At 44.4% G+C, this 16,002-nt stretch overlaps 1 protein-coding gene across 3 annotated transcripts in view; it reads left to right on the top strand.

The window, feature by feature from the left end:
• CREBBP (CREB binding protein) overlaps nt 1–16,002 on the top strand; it is a 169,084-nt gene that overhangs the window by 88,915 nt on the left and 64,167 nt on the right. For 2 of the 3 annotated variants that reach the window (XM_059692948.1, XM_059692947.1), the window contains exons 4-5: nt 13,965–14,205; nt 15,495–15,608. In XM_059692948.1, the coding sequence (XP_059548931.1) occupies nt 13,965–14,205; nt 15,495–15,608 (355 nt within the window). The remainder of the gene's footprint in view (nt 1–13,964; nt 14,206–15,494; nt 15,609–16,002) is intronic. The other variant, XM_059692949.1, reaches the window with a different exon arrangement.

Below are 16,002 nucleotides of genomic sequence, written 5' to 3'. Positions count from 1 at the left end.
TTTCCTATTGAGTTTAAATCTTAAATTGTAAGGTAATCTTATTTTTTAAAAAATCAATAAACACCAAGCAAAAAGAAAGAACAAGAAACATTATACCACCCATCTAAATTAGTTGTTTCTTACCAGTTGATCTTCATCATCTCAAAGGTGATTATCACTTCTTCCAAGTTAGATAGCTGTGTACATTTAATGAGTATTTTCTTTATTTTATGACTGCAAAGCTTTTCATACCCAGCTGTTCTAGGGCCCTTCTTGGGGAATCAGAACAAGCAAATATTGCAGAGCAGTCCCTGTCCCAACTGGTGTTCAGTTGGGTATCATTTTCTGCTTTAACTGGAGGTTGGGGAGAAAGTAAGGTTTCCAGGTGGGCCAGAGAAAGGATGTCAGGAGAGTGTGGGTCTGTACCCCATCAGTGGCATGGAATTGGGGCCAGGTTGTCCTGAAGGGCCATCTGTAGGGATCCCAGCCCGACGTGGATTTGGGGCAGTGGTTTGTGTGGCAAGAGGAAACACTTTCATTCCCCCATTCTGTCTTGGTCAAGTTCTGCTTCTTACTGTTTGCACTGGAGTCCTTTGCAGACATTATAACCTAGTCTTATATACTTAATGGAAAATAACTTATTTTTCTAAGAAGAATGCCAGGATAAATTATTATACAGTATGTACTTCTGTGCATATCTGTGATTATGTCCTTAGGATGGAATAGAGGCCATCAACACTAATAAAAGAGAAAAATGGTAATTGGCGTACGACGATACCCTTTTCATTGGCTAATCAGGGCTATATGCAAATTAACTGCCAACTAAGATTGGCAGTTAACTGTCAACAAGATGGTGGTTAATTTGCATATGTAGGCACAATGCAGGGAGGCGAAAGGGAAAGCAGAAAGAAGCCCCTGCCACTGACAGTGATCGGAAACCCAGGGGGGAGCTAAGAGCTGGGGGGCCGGGCAAAGGCCGCCTTTGCCCGGCCCCCCAGCCATGATCGGAGAATCAGGTGCCTTTTCCGCCCTGGCCAGTGATAGCAGGAAGTAGGGGTGGAGCCAGCGATGGGAGCTGGGCACTGTCGAAGCTGGCAGTCCCAGGAGCTAGGGGCCCCTTGCCTGGGCCTAAAGCGAAGCCCATGATCGTGGGGCCGCTGCAGCTGTGAGTCCCCGCTGCCCGGGCCGGATGCCTCAGCCAGAGGCATCCTGCAGGGGCAGGGGTGGAGCCCGCGCAATCGCGGTGCACCCCGCTGCCACTGCAGGTCCCCGCTGCCCGGGCCCGACACCTAGGCCAGAGGCATCAGGCCTGGGCAAGGGGCCGATCCTGCGATTGGAGGGTGATGGGGGTCAACGCCTGAGGGCTCCCAGTATGTGAGAGGGGGCAGGCTGGGCTGAGGGACACTCCCCCCACACACACACCCAGTGCACGAATTTCGTGCACCGGGCCCCTAGTATAGAATAATGAGGATGGTGTTGATTATACAAACCTGTGTAACAATAGCAATTCTAAAAAAAGTACACGTTAGAGCCTAGCTGGTGTGATTCAGTGGTTGAGCATGCATCGACCCATGAATCAGGAGGTCACAATTCAAGTTCTGGTCAGGGCACATGCCTGGGATTGTGGTCTTGTTCCCCAGCAGATCAATGATTCTCATCATTGATGTTTCTATCTCTTTCCCTCTCCCTTTCTCTCAGAAACTAATAAAAACATTTTTTTTTAAAGCATGTGTTAGAATCATTTAAAAAATTATGGAAGACCACAGAAATATAAAAGATTTGCTTTTCAAGATCATTTGATGGACATGGGGCAAATGATGGTTGAGCTGTGGTGACAAATGATACATGCAAAGAATAGTGGCCAAATCTAGCGAAGATGGGATTGGGTGAGTGGGCTGTACCTCCACAGCCACAGGGTCAGTGTGCTTTGTGTTCACCTGCTGTTACTCATGGTTCAAAATGCTAGCATGTGGGGAGAGTCACAGTTGAATCAATGTGACTTCCTCACCATGCTAGCCTGCTCTTTCCCTGATTAGGAATTATATGTGAGCTTATTGGAGTGTCAGAAATGCATATTGCATATATTGTAAGGCTTTGGATGGATATTGCTTTCCAAAAAAAGCCATGAACCAGATCGCCAGCATTACAAGATGCTCCCGAGGTTGGGCTTTGATAGCAGAAGGTGGTGCTGTCTCATTACTTTGATTTATAATTTTTTAAATTATTGGTAAAAATTAAATTACTTATGTTTAAAGACATACATATTTCTTTTTTGAGTTGTCTAGCTCCTGTCCTTTGCCTGTTTTTCTGTTAGAATCTCTTAGAACACTTTCATAAAGCAAGTTGATCCAGGCCTCTGTCAAGGTGGGTAGCAGAGAGGTTAAGGGTGGGGGCTCTACTGCTAGACTTCCTGCCCCATCACTGAGCATACCACCTGGACAAGGTGCACACCTCTGGGCCTCAGTTACTTCTCCTGTAAGGTGGTGCTGGTCCTGAGTTAGTTTCTCCCTTGGGGATTGGATATTAAATGAGCACTGAGCACAGAGTTCGACATGAAGTACTTGGGAAATAAAGACTGGCCAAGAGGACAAAAAGAAATAATACCTGTATTATTCACTTGCTTTGTCTTCTGTGTTCATTATTTTTTTCCTAGTTCTTTTAGTTTTGTGGGGGGTTTTTTGTTTGTTTTTAATTAAATCTTTATTGTTCAGATTATTACATTTGTTCCTCTTTTTTCCCCCCCATATCTCCCCTCCTCCCAGTTCCCGCCCCACCCTCCGCCCTCACTCCCCACCCACTGTCCTCATCCATAGGTGCACGATTTTTGTCCAGTCTCTTCCCGCATCTCCCACATCCCTTTCCCCACAAGAATTGTCAGTCCACTCCCTTTCCATGCCCCTGGTTCTATTATATTCACCAGTTTACTCTGTTCATCAGATTATTTATTCACTTGATTTTTAGATTCACTTGTTGATAGATGCATATTTGTTGTTCATAATTTGTATCTTTACCTTTTTTCTTCCTCTTCCTCTTCTTAAAGGGTACCTTATCTGTGAAGCTCTTTATCTGACCTTCAATTCTGAATGATAGCTTTGCTGGATAAAGTAATCTTGGTTGTAGGTTCTTGCTATTCATCACTTTGAGTATTTCTTGCCACTCCCTTCTGGCCTGCAAAGTTTCTGTTGAGAAATCAGCTGACAGTCGTATGGGTATTCCCTTGTAGGTAACTGAGTTTCTTTCTCTTGCTGTTTTTAAGATTCTCTCTTTATCTTTTCCTCTTGGCATTTTAATTATGATGTGTCTTGGTGTGGTCCTCTTTGGATTCCTTTTGTTTGGGGTTCTCCGCGCTTCTTGGACCTGTAAGTCCATTTCTTTCACCAGGTGGGGGAAGTTTTCTGTCATTATTTCTTCGAATAGGTTTTCAATATCTTGCTCTCCCTCATCTTCTGGCACCCCTATAATTCTGATGTTGGTACGCTTGAAGCTGTCCCAGAGGCTCCTTACACTATCCTCGCATTTTTGGATTCTTTTTTCATTTTGCTTTTCCGGTTGGGTGTTTTTTGCTTCTTCGCATTTCGAATCTTTGACTTGATTCTTGCGCTCCTCTGGTCTGCTGTCGGGCGTCTGTATAATATTCGTTATTTCAGTCCGTGTATGCTTAATTTCTAGTTGGTTCCCCAACATAACATCGAGGGTCTTATTAGTTTTCTTGTAGATCTCATTAAGTTTATCGGCGGCTTCTAAACAGTTCTTGAGAGACCTTAAAAGTGTGGTTCTGAACTCTATATCTTCCATTGACAATTTTGTCCTGTTTCTTTGTCTCCCCATTTTGTTATGCTTCCTTGGTGCACCCCCTAGTGGTCTTTGTTCGCAGTCTTATAGTTAAATCTTGATTGTTGTAGCTAATAGCAGGGAGGGTTTGACCTCCAGGCCAAGTGGCTATGAGAATCAACTATGAGTGTCAGCAGTGAGAGAACTTCTGTCCTCTAGGGAGGTGTTAATCTACCCTTTGCCTGAGGCTATCCAGCAAATGCCTCTGTGCAGGGCTTGGGCGGGGCAGGTCGAACAGGATCAACAGTGTGGGCCGGAGAGAGCAGTTATGGCGGCTCTCAGTCCTGTCCCCGGGGGCTCTGCCTCTCTGAGTTCCAGCACCCGCTGCAAAGCTCGGAGAGAAAGCTGCACTCGCTCTGACCGAAGCCAGACAGTCCCGCTTCTCCCGTTTGAGTCTGGGTCCCTAAAGACTCGCCTGTATCTGGAGCTCAGAGTCTGGGACTCCCTCCCGATTGAAAACGCCAACCGCGCCCTCGGCCGCCAGCCCGCTCCACGCACTCCGCACCTCAGAATTTGACTTCAGCACTGGGCCTCCTCTGAGTGTCCGTATGCGTTTCTCTTTCCTCCTAGTTGTAGGACTTCCACTCAGCCAGCGTTCCTGTGGTTCTGCGCGTGGTGTCCGTTCCGTCTTTTAGTTTCACTTTTGAAGTAGTTGTTCAAAGCAGCAAACTCCGGCGTTAACCTATGCCGCCATCTTGGTTCTCCTCATCGATGTTTCTCTAGTTTTGTGTTTTGTTTTGTTGTTGATAGCCTTTACGCTTTGGTCCTGGAACAAAATGGAAGTTCTCCTGTAGTCTGTCCTCTTGCACTCCCTTTATGGCATGGCCCAACACTGGATCAGAACCACCTGGGGACCCTTTTATTTAAATGTTTTGTCTTATCCTCACTGTAAAAGTACATGCATATTCATTTTGGAAAATCTGGGCAAAGTATAAAGCTAAAATTAGTAATGCATCCTCTATGGAACTTGAACAAGTAGAACTGCTTCTGGCTCCACCGTAGATTTTCCAGTTACAGTTTCTGGGAAGAAAGAATAGGGAATCTGCATTTGAAGAGGCTTTTACTGGGAATTGGTTAGGAGCCACTGCTTTATATTTTCTTTTGATGAAGGTTTTTACCACCTTTGCATTACAAAATATTCCTCTTAATTACCTTCTAGTATCTTCATAATTTTATTTTTTACCTTTAAAAATTTACCATTTTCTACTGATTTTTTGGAATTCTTCTTTCCCCAAAAGTAGAGGTTTTTTTTAAATAGTAGATGTTGTAAAACATTCAAACAATACATGATCCTGTCCAAAGATAACCACCAGATAATAATTAGAGTTTTCTAAGAACAGATACAAACATATCCTATCTAATAAAAGAGAAACATGGTAATTGGTGTACGACCGCTACCCTTCCCATTGGCTAATCAGCGAGATATACAAATTAACTGCCAGCCAAGATGGCAGCCGGCAGCCAGGCAGCTTGAAACTAACATGAGGCTTGCTTGCTTCAATGACGGAGGACTCCAACGTTCCCCGCCTGCCTTGCCGGCCTCTGAGCCTGCAGTTTGAAACATTTTACCAAATATAGAAGCTAAAAAAAAAAACACCCAGAAACCAGCTTTCAGCGAGCTGGGATCTCAGAGCTGGAGTTATACATTGTTTCGATTACCTACTTTCAGCAGTGGAGGCCTAAGAGCTGGAGCCTCAGAGCTAAAGCTGGCCCAGAATTAAAAAGAAAAAAAGGAGCAGTTGGGAGCTTCAGTCACCCCCAGCCTGAAAACAGCCCTCAGCCCCTCACCCAGACTGGCCAGGCACCCCAGTGGGGACCCCCACCCTGAAGGGTGTGTGACCAGCTGCAAACAGCCCTCAGCCCCTCACCCAGGCTGGCCACGCACCCCAGTGGGGACCCCCACCCTGAAGGGTGTGTGACCAGCTGCAAATAGCCATCATCCCCTCACCCAGGCTGGCCAGGCACCCCAGTGGGGACCCCCACCCTGATCCAGAACACCCTTCAGGGCAAACCAGCCAGCCCCACCCATGCACCAGGCCTCTATCCTATATAGTAAAAGGGTAATATGCCTCCCAGCACCGGGATCAGCGGAGCCGAGAGGCCTCCCGGCACCGGGATCAGCGTGACAGGGGGCAGCGCCCAAACCCCCTGATTGCCCTGCGGCTCTGTGTGTGACAGAGTGTGGCGCCCCAACCCCCTGATCGGCCCTGCTCTGTGGGTGGTAGAGGGCAGCGCCCCAACCCCCTGATCTGCCCTGCTCTGTGTGTGACGGGGCGGTGCCCCAACTCCCCTATCGGCCCTACTCTGTGAGTGACGGGGGAGCTCCTCAACCCCCTGATGGGCCCTGCTCTGTGCGTGACAGGGGGCAGTGCCCCAACCCCCGGATTGGCCCTGCTCTGTGCGTGACAGGGGGTGGCGCTGCAACCTCCCCATCGACCCTGCCTTGAGTGTGTCCCAGACTGCGAGAGGGCCCAGGCCGGGCTGAGGGACCCCCCCTTCCTCCCGAGTGCACAAATTTTTGTGCACCGGGCCTCTAGTAAAGTTAATAAAGAAAAAGCTGACTTTATGGTACTATTCTGTAACCTTTTTTAGCTCAATATGTTAGAGGCAGCTTTTCATGAAAGTATAATGGTCTAATATATTATTATGTTATTATAATAATCACTTTATTATTATCTCACAATTTTTTGTAGGTCAAGAATTTGGGCAGGCCTCAGCTGGGCCATTGTTTTGCTCCACATGGCTGTGACTGGGATCTTTGAGGTCCCCCTTATTTTTCATAACTGCGTATTATTTTATTAGGTCTGTTGCCATAATTTGTTTAATTAGTATACCTTTGAAAGGCATTTAGGAGTTTTCCAATTCTTGGTGATTTAATCAAGGCATGATGCCTGTCTTTGCACATACATTTTAGTGTACTAGTTTATAGTTGCTTTCCTAATCATAAATCATAGGAAGTGGATCTACTGGATCAAAAGAAATGCACATTTCTCTTTTTGATATATGTTGCTTTCCAAAGCCATACTAAATTGCATTATCACCAAAATGCCTGAGAATTACTATTCCTCTATATTATCATCAATATCAATTATTGAATTTTTATCTTGATCATATTCATAGGTAAAAAATGCCTTTTTTTTTAGTTTCAATTCTTTAATGATTAAAAGTTTGATAAAACTTTTTTAAGCAGCTTTTCTGAGATATATTTATATACAGCTAGAGGCCCGATGCATGAAATTCGTGCAAGTGGCTTGACCCTCATAGCCCGGAAAGGACTCTGGAAGGTCATTCAGCTGTTTGGTCTAATTAGCATATTATGCTTTTATTATTATAGACTAGAGGCCCGGTGCACAAAAATTTGTGCACTGGGGGGTGGGGGGGGTCCCTCAGCCCGGCCTGTGCCCTCTCGCAGTCTAGGACCCCTCGGGAGATAACGACCTGCTGGCTTAGGCCTGCTCCCGGATGGCAGAGGGCAGGCCCAATCCCTAGGTGCAGCCCCTGGTTGGGCTCAGAGCAGGGCCGATTGGGGAGTTGGGGCGCCGCCCCCTGTCATGCACAGAGTAGGGTGGATTGGGAGGTTGCGATGCCACCCTCAGTCACGCTCAGGGTAAGGCCGATTGGGGGGTTGGGGCACCTCCCCTTGTCACACTCAAGGCAGGGTCAATAGGGAGGTTGCAGCGCCACCCCCTGTCATGCACAGAGCAGGGCCGATCAGGGGGTTGGGGCGCTGCCCCCTATCAGTCACAGAGCAGGGCCCATCAGGGGGTTGAGGAGCTCCCCCCTGTCAGGAACAGAGCAGGGCCAATAGAGAGGTTGTGGCCACGCCCCCTGTCACACACAGAGCTGCAGGGTGATCAGGGGTTTGGTCGCTGCCCCCTATCACCCTGATCCCGGTGCTGGGAGGTCTCCTTGCTCCGTTGATCCCGGGGCTGGGAGGCCTCTCGGCTCCGCTGATCCCGGGGTCCTGAGGCCTCGCAGCTCCGCTGATCCCGGGGTCCTGAGGCCTCACGGCTCCGCTGATCCCGGGGTCCTGAGGCCTCGCAGCTTTGCTAATCACAGCCGGGAGGCCTCTGGGCTCCTCTGATCCCGGGCCAGGAGGCCTTTCTGCTCCACTGTTCCCGGGGCCCTGAGGCCTCTCTTCCCTGCCACTTCAGGGCTGTTTGGCTTCGCTCCCCTTGGAGCCTGAGTATGCAAATTAACCGCAATCTTTTAGCTTCTATAATTGAAACATTGTATCTTTTGGAGTTGTTGCTTCAGGAGCTCAGAGCCTCCGCAGCTGCAGATGGGGAACCTTGGCTTCCTCATCGCTGGGGCAACCAAGCCTCATGTTCTCAGCTGCCTGGCTGCCGGCCGCCATCTTGGCTGACAGTTAATTTGCATATCGCCCTGATTAGCCAATGGGAAGGGTAGCGGTCGTACACCAATTACCATGTTTCTCTTTTATTAGTGTAGATTTATGTTTCCCCCTTTAAAATATACAGTTTTATGGTTTTGGGCAATCATCTTCCCAGTCAATTTTAGAAAAGTTTCATCCCCAAAAAGAAACCTTGTAGTATTAACAGTTACTCCCCATTTTCCCTGATCCCTCAGCTAGAGGCAACCACTAATCTATTTCCTGCTCCTGTGCATTTATCTACTCTGGGCATTTTATAGAAATGGAATTACATAATTTGTACTCTTTTGTGGCTGGCTATTTTCACTTAGCACAAAGATTTTCAACCCTTTTCATCTCATGGCACACATAAACTAATTACTAAAATTCTGTGGCATACTAAAAAATACATTTTTGCCCATCTGACAAAAAAATAGGTATAATTTTGATTCATTCACACTGGATGACTATTGTTGTGTTGGCTGTTTTTTGTTGTTGTTTGTTTTGTTTGTTTGTTTTACAATTTAAGGGAAAAGATGTTCGTGCTCCTGACTAAATAGTTAAGTGTTACTTTTTTAAAAATTTCTTGAGGCATATCAGTGTGCCTGCCGCGGAACAATTGAAAATCACTGAGTTACCATAATGTTTTCATAGTTTGTGTTGTATCATGTATTAACAGGCATTTGAGAAGTTTGTGCTTTTTTGGCTATCCTATCTAATAAAAGAGAAACATGGTAATTAGCTGTACGTCCGCTACCCTTCCCATTGGCTAATCAGGGTGATATGCAAATTAACTGCCAGCCAAGATGGCTGCCGACAGCCAGGCTACTGATATGAACAGGAGGCTTGCTTGCTTCAGTGACGGAGGACTCCAACGTTCCCTGCCTGCTGCTGCTGGGCTCTGAGCTGCTAAGAAACATTGTTACAAATATAGAAGCTAAACAAAACCCCAGAAACCTGTTTTCAGTCAGCCAGGATCTCAGAGCTGGAGTTGCAACAAAGTTTCAAATACAGAAAGTAAACAAAGCCAGAAACCTGCTTTCAGCAGTGAGGTCTCACAGCTAAAGCTGGCTCTCAGCTCCAATGACAGCCATAAATCCAAGAATTAAAAAAAAAAAAAAAAAAAAGGAAAAAAGGAGCAGTTGTGAGCTTCAGTCATCCGCCAGCCTGAAAACGGCCCTCAGCCCCTCACCCAGACTGGCCAGGCACCCCTGTGGGGACCCCCACCCTGAAGGGGGTGTGACCAGATGCAAAGAGCCATCATCGCCTCATCCAGGCTGGCCAGGCACCCAAGCGGGACCCCCACCCTGATCCAGGACACCCTTCAGGGCAAACCAGCTGGCCCCCACTCGTGCACCAGGCCTCTATCCTATATAGTAAAAGGGTAATATGCCTCCCAGCACCGGGATCAGCGGAGCCGCGAGGTCTCCCGGCACCGGGATCAGCATGACAGGGGGCAGCGCCCAAACCCTCTGATCGCCCTGCTCTGTGTGTGACAGGGTGCGGCACCCCAACCCCCTGATCGGCCCTGCTCTGTGTGTGATAGGGTGCGGCACCCCAACCCCCTGATCGGCCATCGGCCAGCTCTGTATGTGACAGGGCTGGCACCACAAACCCCTGATCCGCCCTGCTCTGTGCGTGACAGGGTGGCACCGCAACCTCCCCATCGACCCTGCCTTGAATGTGACAGGAGGCAGCATCCCAACCCCCCAATCGGCCCTACCCTGAGCATGACTGAGGGTGGCATCGCAACCTCCTGATCCGCCCTGCTCTGTGCATGACGGGGCGGCGCCCCACCTCCCCAATCGTCCCTGCTCTGAGCCCAACCAGGGGCTGCGGGACAGGCACCTAGGGATTGGGCTTGCCCTCTGCCACCCGGGAGTGGGCCTAAGCCAGCGGGTCGTTATCTCCCGAGGGGTCCCAGACTGTGAGAGGGCACAAGTGGGGCTGAGGGAAACCACCCCCCCCCCCCGCCAGTGCACAAATTTTAGTGCACCGGGCCTCTAGTTATGAATAATGCTGCTACAAACATTTGTGTACATGTTTTTGTTTGTTTTGTGTGTCCTTTTCAGGTACATCTCTAGGTACTGTGGACACAGCAGACAAACTCTGCCTTTTGTAACTTACTGGGGACAGACATCAAATAATAGCAAATATGTAGCAAAATTGCAGATATTTTGGGGGCTATGAAGAAGAATTCAGCACAGGAAGAGTATAGAGAATTGGGAGTCATAGTCTTTATAAGAAATACTGTATAAGTTTTCTACTGTTGCTTTAACAAATTACCACAATTTTAGTGGTTTAAAAGAACATATATTGATTATATTACAGTTATGTAAATTAAAAGTCCTATACTCTATTTTAAAAATATATTTTTATTGATTTCAAGAGGAAGGGAGAGGGAGAAAGAGAAACATCAATGATGGGAGAATAATTGATCAGCTGCCTCCTGCATGTCCCTACTGGAGATTGAGCCTGCAACCTGGGCGTGTGCCCTGACCAGGAATCAAACTGTGACCTCTTGGTTCATAGGTATAAGTTCAACCAGTGAGCTTCATTGGCTAGCCAAAGTCCTATACTCTTAAAATCAAGGCGTCACAGGCTCTAGGGGAGAATCCTTTTCCAGATTCCAGAGGTTTCTTATTTTACCTTGGCTTAGAGTTCTTCCCCTTCATCTATCTTCAAAGACAGCAACATCACATCTCTCTCATCCTTCATTTGTTGTCATATCTCTTTCTTATCCTGTGTACATGTTTTTGTGTAAACATATGTTTTCAGTTACTTCGGGTGTATACTTCAGAGGGTAATTGCTGGGTCATATGGTATCTCAAGGTGTAACCTTTTGATGAACTACCAGACTGTTTTCTAAAGTGGCTGCTCAATTTGACATTCCAGTAGTGGATGAGGGTTTCAATTTTTTCACGTGTTCACCAAAACTTATTACTGTCTTTCTTTTAATTCTAGCCATCCTGGTGGGTGCAAAGTGGTATCTCGTTGTGGTTCTGATTTGCATTTTCTTAATGGCTAATGGTTTTGAGTATCTAGTAGCATCTTTTGTCCATTTTTTAATTAGATTATTTGTCTTTTTATCATTGAGCTATATGAGTTCTTTGTATGTTTTAGATATAAGTTTCTTGTTACATCTATGATTTGCAAATATTTTCTCTCATTCTTTGGGTTGTCTTTCATTTTCTACATAGCGTCCTTTGAAACAGCAATTTTTAATTACTTTTAAATGTTTTTAAATTGATTTTTTTAGACAGAGAGGAAGGGAGAGGGGGCGAGAGAGAGAAAAAAACAAAAAACATCCACATGAGAGTAAAACATCCATCGGCTGCTTCCTGCATGCCCCCAACTTGGAATCAAGCTCAAAACCCGGTCTTATGCCCTGATTGGGAATAGAACCAGCAACATGGGATGAGCCACACTGGCCAGGGCACAATTTTTAATTTTAATAAGGTTAATTTATTTTTGTTGTTTGGGCTTTTGGTGACATATCTGAGAATCCATTACCTATTCCAGAGTCATATGATTTACTCTTACGATCTTTTTCTAAGCGTTTTATAGTTTTAGCTCTCACATTTAGGTCTTTTATTAATTTTGAATTAATTTTTGAGTTTGATGTGAAGAAGGATTTCATCTTCATTTTTTTACATGTGGATATCCAGTTGTCCTGTTTTTTTCATCACCATTAACTGAAAAAAACTATTCTCTCCATTGAGTTTTCTTGGCACTGAGATATAGCATAGTTTATATAATAAATGCTGCCACCTTTCTGGAAAAGAATTTGGCAACATAACTTACAGGGTGGGGCAAAAGTAGGTTTGCAGTTCTTTGTATGGAAAATAATATAAGAATAAACTGCCCTGGCCAGGTGGCTCAGTTGGTTGGAGCCATTGTCTTATATATCAAAAAAGGCTGTGGATTCAGCTCCTTGTAAAGGCACATACCTAGGTTGCAGTTTTGCTCCCCTGTCAGGTGTGTACAGGAGGTAACCAATTGATGTTGCACTCTCTCACATCATTGTTATTTTCTCTCTCTCTCCCTTCCTCTCTAAAATGAATAAAAGCATATCCTCAGGTGAGGGTTTAAAAAAAAAAAAGAAGAAGAAGAAGAAACTCTGTTTTGTGTACTCAAAACTGTAAGTCTACTTTTGCTCCACCCTGTATATAGGAGCTTTAAGAATGGTCCTAACTTTGGACTCAGTTTCCACTTTTCAAACGTAACAATTTTTCTCTTTTTAAACCTTAATTTTATGTCTTTTTAAGTTTTTTTTTACCCTCATTCTAAAAATACTCTTTATTTTTTTCTAATAATTTTATCTATTTTAACCTATTTTTACACACCCTAATTCATCTGGAATTTACTTTTGTATTTTCAGGTGACACTGGAATTGATGAACATGTTTCTTTTTCTAGATATATGTAAAGAAATCTGTAGTTTTGGTTGCTGGTAAGAGAGATTTGTCCCTTTATTCTTATTTTTTTAAACAAAATTGCATAAAATTTATGCTCTACTTTCGGGGGTATTTACATCACAGTTTTGGTTCTGTGTTTTTATTTTATTTTTTAAATATATTTTATTGATTTTTTTACAGAGAGGAAGGGAGAGGGATAGAGAGTTAGAAACATCGAAACATCGATGAGAGAGAAACATTGATCAGCTGCCTCCTGCACACCCCCTGCTGGAGATGTGCCTGCAACCAAGGTACATGCCCTTGACCGGAATCGAACCGGGGACCTTCAGTCTGCAGGCCGACGCTCTATCCACTGAGCCAAACCAGGGCTGGTTCTGTGTTTTTAAAGGGAAGTTCTTGTCTTAGCACTTTTTGTCTATTCCCAGTCCCCACCTGGGCAATGAGGACTAAGCAGGGAAGTTTTTAGAGTCTAAGGATGCTTCTAACATGGATTTCAGGCCACTTAGAGTTCATACAACCCTTTCATCTCATTGAGCAACAATTTCAGAGAGTGTTATAAAATCAAGTTGGGAGTGTTAGTGTCAGAATACTAGAGTTGTCTAAAGAATGTTGGTAGTTTCTAAGAATAAGAAGACTGCATGGCTCACCTTTTCCATTTTCTTTGCAGTTAAGAGGTACAATCAGTCTGGCTTGTTATTTTTTAAGGATGAAAGCAACTAAACTCTTATTTCTATAACTAACAGATTGTCAAATACTTTTTGAAAATATTGTCCTGATGTCTGAGTGGAATTTTAATGAAAGGAAAAGAATTTCATAAGCATTAGCAGTTGTACTAGATGTCGTATTAAGGATAAGTTCGTATTATTCTTTTAGGACAGGTAATGAATACTGAAAGTATTCTGGTCACAAGATAATGAAATCCAGAGGGTGGCTCTGATTCTTCTGCTGCATCAGATATTTTTCAATTAAGTTGAACCATATGAAATTGCTAATGTCTGGCTATTTTGGCTACAAAAACAACAGTTTCATATGGTTTAACCTAAGATAGTAACACAGCTTTTCCTGCTCTTGTATATATTGTGGAGTGAGTTGGGTTTTGGTTACTACAGTTAAGAATAAGCAGCATTTTCTTGCTCTGAGACAGTCATACACAGTGAACTTTAATCAGCCTTGTTTCTCAGTTGGTTTATTTCTTTGCTTCTTTATCTTCCTTAAAGTCTTTGATGAATTAAAGAGAACCACACCAGCTGCTTTATCTCTGTGCCCAATATCCATCAACTTTAACATTAGTTTGAAAAATAATTAATGAACATGAATGGGAACTCTAAAAGCTTATTAAATGTTTATTAATTTGTTTTATTTTAGTCTCAGATGCAAACATCAGTGGGAATTGTACCCACACAAGCAATTGCAACGGGCCCCACTGCAGATCCTGAAAAACGCAAACTGATACAGCAGCAGCTGGTTCTACTGCTTCACGCTCATAAATGTCAGAGACGAGAACAAGCAAACGGAGAGGTTCGGGCCTGCTCTCTCCCACATTGTCGAACCATGAAAAATGTTTTGAATCACATGACACACTGTCAGGCTGGGAAAGCCTGTCAAGGTAAGTGCCATTTTCTGAAATCCTACTGGCAAAGCTTAGGATGAAATTTGTCCTTGTTAGTAGCCAGCTCTCTTCTTATAAGGTTCTTGCAATCTATGTCTTTACACACCATCCAGTCAGATGCCACTGGAACACTTAATTGCTGAGGAGAAAGGTGATTTGGTTTAATAATAATATTCTGTGACCTTCTACTGGATGAGGCTGTGCCCAACATTTGTTCTTTACCTCCTTCCTCTGTCACAGAAAATATTTGTCGCTTCTTAAACATAGTCTTCATTATAAATGTCTAGGGCACTGTTTTCTTTTGGGCAGCGTAGCACACACACATGCATGTACAAACCCTTTTCTCAATAATGTCTCTTGCAACTATGTCGTGTGTCAAGCCACTGCCTTGTTCCTCCATACTTTCGTCTTGAGGCTAATCAGGATACCAAGGAAGTTGTCCTGGGTGACTATCCGTGACCTGGGGAACTGTGTGCACCATATCATCTCTGCCGCCTCCTCTCTTCCTGTCACTTACACACCATGTGCCTCCCTTCCCCCTCTTCTATGGCAGACCCCTTGATTCTACCAAAGAAAGTGTTTCTTACTAACTACTATACTTTCCTCTAATCTTTATCTTCTTTCCTTTTCTCTCTCGTGCTCCTAAACCTTGGGGAGATGGTCTACCTGATCTCCCTCTCTCCCTTTATGACATTTGTGAGTTCCCAGCATAACCCTTAAACTGATGGAGAAGCCGAAGGAGGGTTATGCCAGACCTTTAGAAAGAAATCAGTTCTTTAATATGGAAGTGAAGGTAAAGACTGAGAATAACCAGGTTTACTTACCCTTTCAAGCACTTTGAAAAGTGCCCAGGGGGGGCCCTTCAGAATCTCTGCAGACTTCTCATTTCTCTATTTGTATTTCTTCAACAAGAGTATTTAGATGGCTTCATCCTTAAACATACTATAACATTATTATTTTAAATAGTGACCTTGCAGAATCATTTATTCTACCTTTCATTCCAGTTGTTTAGTACTTCAGGTCAAATAGCTTTTGTTTTGTGGGCTGAACCTTAATCACCATCATTCATAACATTGCTTCAATGGGAAGTTTTTGTTTGCAATTCTCAACAGTCGCCTTACAAACTTCTTGGAAAACTGCCTGTTTGTAAGTTGAGGACTGCCTGTACTGTGTTATGGTTACCTTATTACCATTTTCTTATGGAACCTGGCATTATAATTTAGGTGTATTTGAAAGTGTGACGATTTGGATAGAAAAATAACATCTCGTTGTTTTTCTGGTCATAGTTGCCCATTGTGCATCTTCACGACAAATCATCTCTCATTGGAAGAACTGCACACGACATGACTGTCCTGTTTGCCTCCCTTTGAAAAATGCCAGTGACAAGCGAAACCAACAAAGTAAGTGAGCATTGGGGGTAGAGAAGCTTGGAGATAAGAAAATGAGCTATTTCTGAAGAGAATACAGAAACATAGGTAGGAAGCAGGGCAGAAATTATTAACCACAAAGTATAGTAGTGAGTGGAGACATACAGTGACAAAGGATGAAGCAAGCTTAGTGAGTAGACAGTGTCTCATTGTGCTCAGTGGATGTGGTTGTTTTGGAATTTAATTCTCTGCCACCTCCACCCCCCTGTACCAGAATTGGCAGGAATGGGAAAGGATTATCACCAAAGTGACCTACTCTTCCTATTTCTTGAAAGATACTCAGTATCTGAGGATATGAACGTCGCGTCACTAATTGCAGTGACTTTGGGGTGGAACAGGGAAAATAGAAGGACACTTCTTTTGGAAT

The sequence above is a fragment of the Myotis daubentonii genome, chromosome 4, assembly GCF_963259705.1.
Source record: "Myotis daubentonii chromosome 4, mMyoDau2.1, whole genome shotgun sequence".
Taxonomy (NCBI): Eukaryota; Metazoa; Chordata; class Mammalia; order Chiroptera; family Vespertilionidae; genus Myotis; species Myotis daubentonii.
The sequence above is the reverse complement of the archived record's forward strand: the minus strand, read 5'-3'. Positions and strand labels throughout refer to the sequence as shown.